At 56.8% G+C, this 1,207-nt stretch overlaps 1 protein-coding gene across 1 annotated transcript in view; it reads right to left on the bottom strand.

The window, feature by feature from the left end:
- STS (steroid sulfatase) overlaps positions 1-1,207 on the bottom strand; it is a 203,942-nt gene that overhangs the window by 872 nt on the left and 201,863 nt on the right. The window contains exon 10 of the mRNA XM_007954028.1: positions 8-194. Coding sequence (XP_007952219.1) covers positions 8-194 — 187 coding nt within the window. The remainder of the gene's footprint in view (positions 1-7; positions 195-1,207) is intronic.

Genomic DNA, 1,207 nt, shown 5'->3' with positions numbered 1-1,207 from the left:
GTGGAACTGAGGCTCGCTCTCGGGAGTAAGCGGGCTCCTCTCGCGAGGGTCTCTGGCAATGTCAAAGAGTAAAGGCGGGTGGTGACGGGTGATGAAGTCCCCGTGGCAGAAGCACACGTGTGTGGAGAAGCATCCATTGGAGCCCTCCGGGGTGAACTTGGGTGTGAAGAAGAACACCTTCCAGATGGCTGTGCCTGTGGGTGCAAAGACAGAAGGTGGGGCTGCGTTAGGTTCTACACAGCATCATGGTGTGCAACAGGGAGAGAACACGCAGGCACAGGGCCGCCACGTGCTTCGTGAGGGTGAAGGCTTATCACCCTTTACACAGGGGATGTGTTTGCATCACCTTTACGGGTCCAGTGTGTCAGGAGCACAGCGAAAGGGCGTGCTTGTTGGTTTGACGCCAACAGTGCAGAAGCAAAGGAAGGGTGGAGTCAGGAAGCAGAACTTGCTAGGCTGCAAATGTTAGCGTCTTAGTTCACTGCTGGGCAGCCAGCTCCCCACCCAGGACCAACTCACCCGTGAAGGAGCGAAGCTGCTGGGTCCTGGGGCAGCTGTCGGGTGACCAGCTCTTGGCCAGACCATATGATGACACCTAGGGTAGGCGGTCCGGCCCTTCTCCCTACGCCCTCCTGGGCTGGAAGCTCTGCTCAGACCTGTTCAGCATCCCACCAACACGCAAGCTTCCACGGGCAGACGGGTGGCTGTGCGGGAGGGGCACGGCCGGGCATCAAACCCTGGGTCTCCTGCCTGGAAGGCGAGGATCCCACCACTGGACACCACGGTGTCACTGATATGCCACCGCCTGTGTAACTGACCCACCAGCCACTCCTCGGAAGGAAGGCTGGGCAATCTCGTTCCGTAGAGAAAACCCAAAACTTCCTTGGAAACCCAAGGAGGGGTTCGCTGTGAGTCAGAACCAACTCAATGGCAGTGAGTTTTTTAGTTTTTTAGTGTTTTGTTAATTGACTGATTTACAGATGTGAAGACCTGGGCAAGTTACTAAGTGCTTCAGTCGCTGGGTTTGCTGCCACTAAGTTGGCCGTGGACTCCACGTGATCCCACGCACAAATGGTCGAAATACAAAGCACGAGCCCTACGTCGTCCCCACGAGCAGCTGTGGGTCAACCGCTGGGACCCGGAGGGTTTTATATGGCTGATTTTGGAAGTAGCTCACCAGGCCTCTCTCCCTGGTCTGTCTCAGTCT

Source organism: Orycteropus afer, unplaced genomic scaffold, assembly GCF_000298275.1.
Source record: "Orycteropus afer afer isolate SDZICR_OR568_19922 unplaced genomic scaffold, OryAfe1.0 scaffold00426, whole genome shotgun sequence".
Classification (NCBI taxonomy): Eukaryota; Metazoa; Chordata; class Mammalia; order Tubulidentata; family Orycteropodidae; genus Orycteropus; species Orycteropus afer.
The sequence above is the reverse complement of the archived record's forward strand: the minus strand, read 5'-3'. Positions and strand labels throughout refer to the sequence as shown.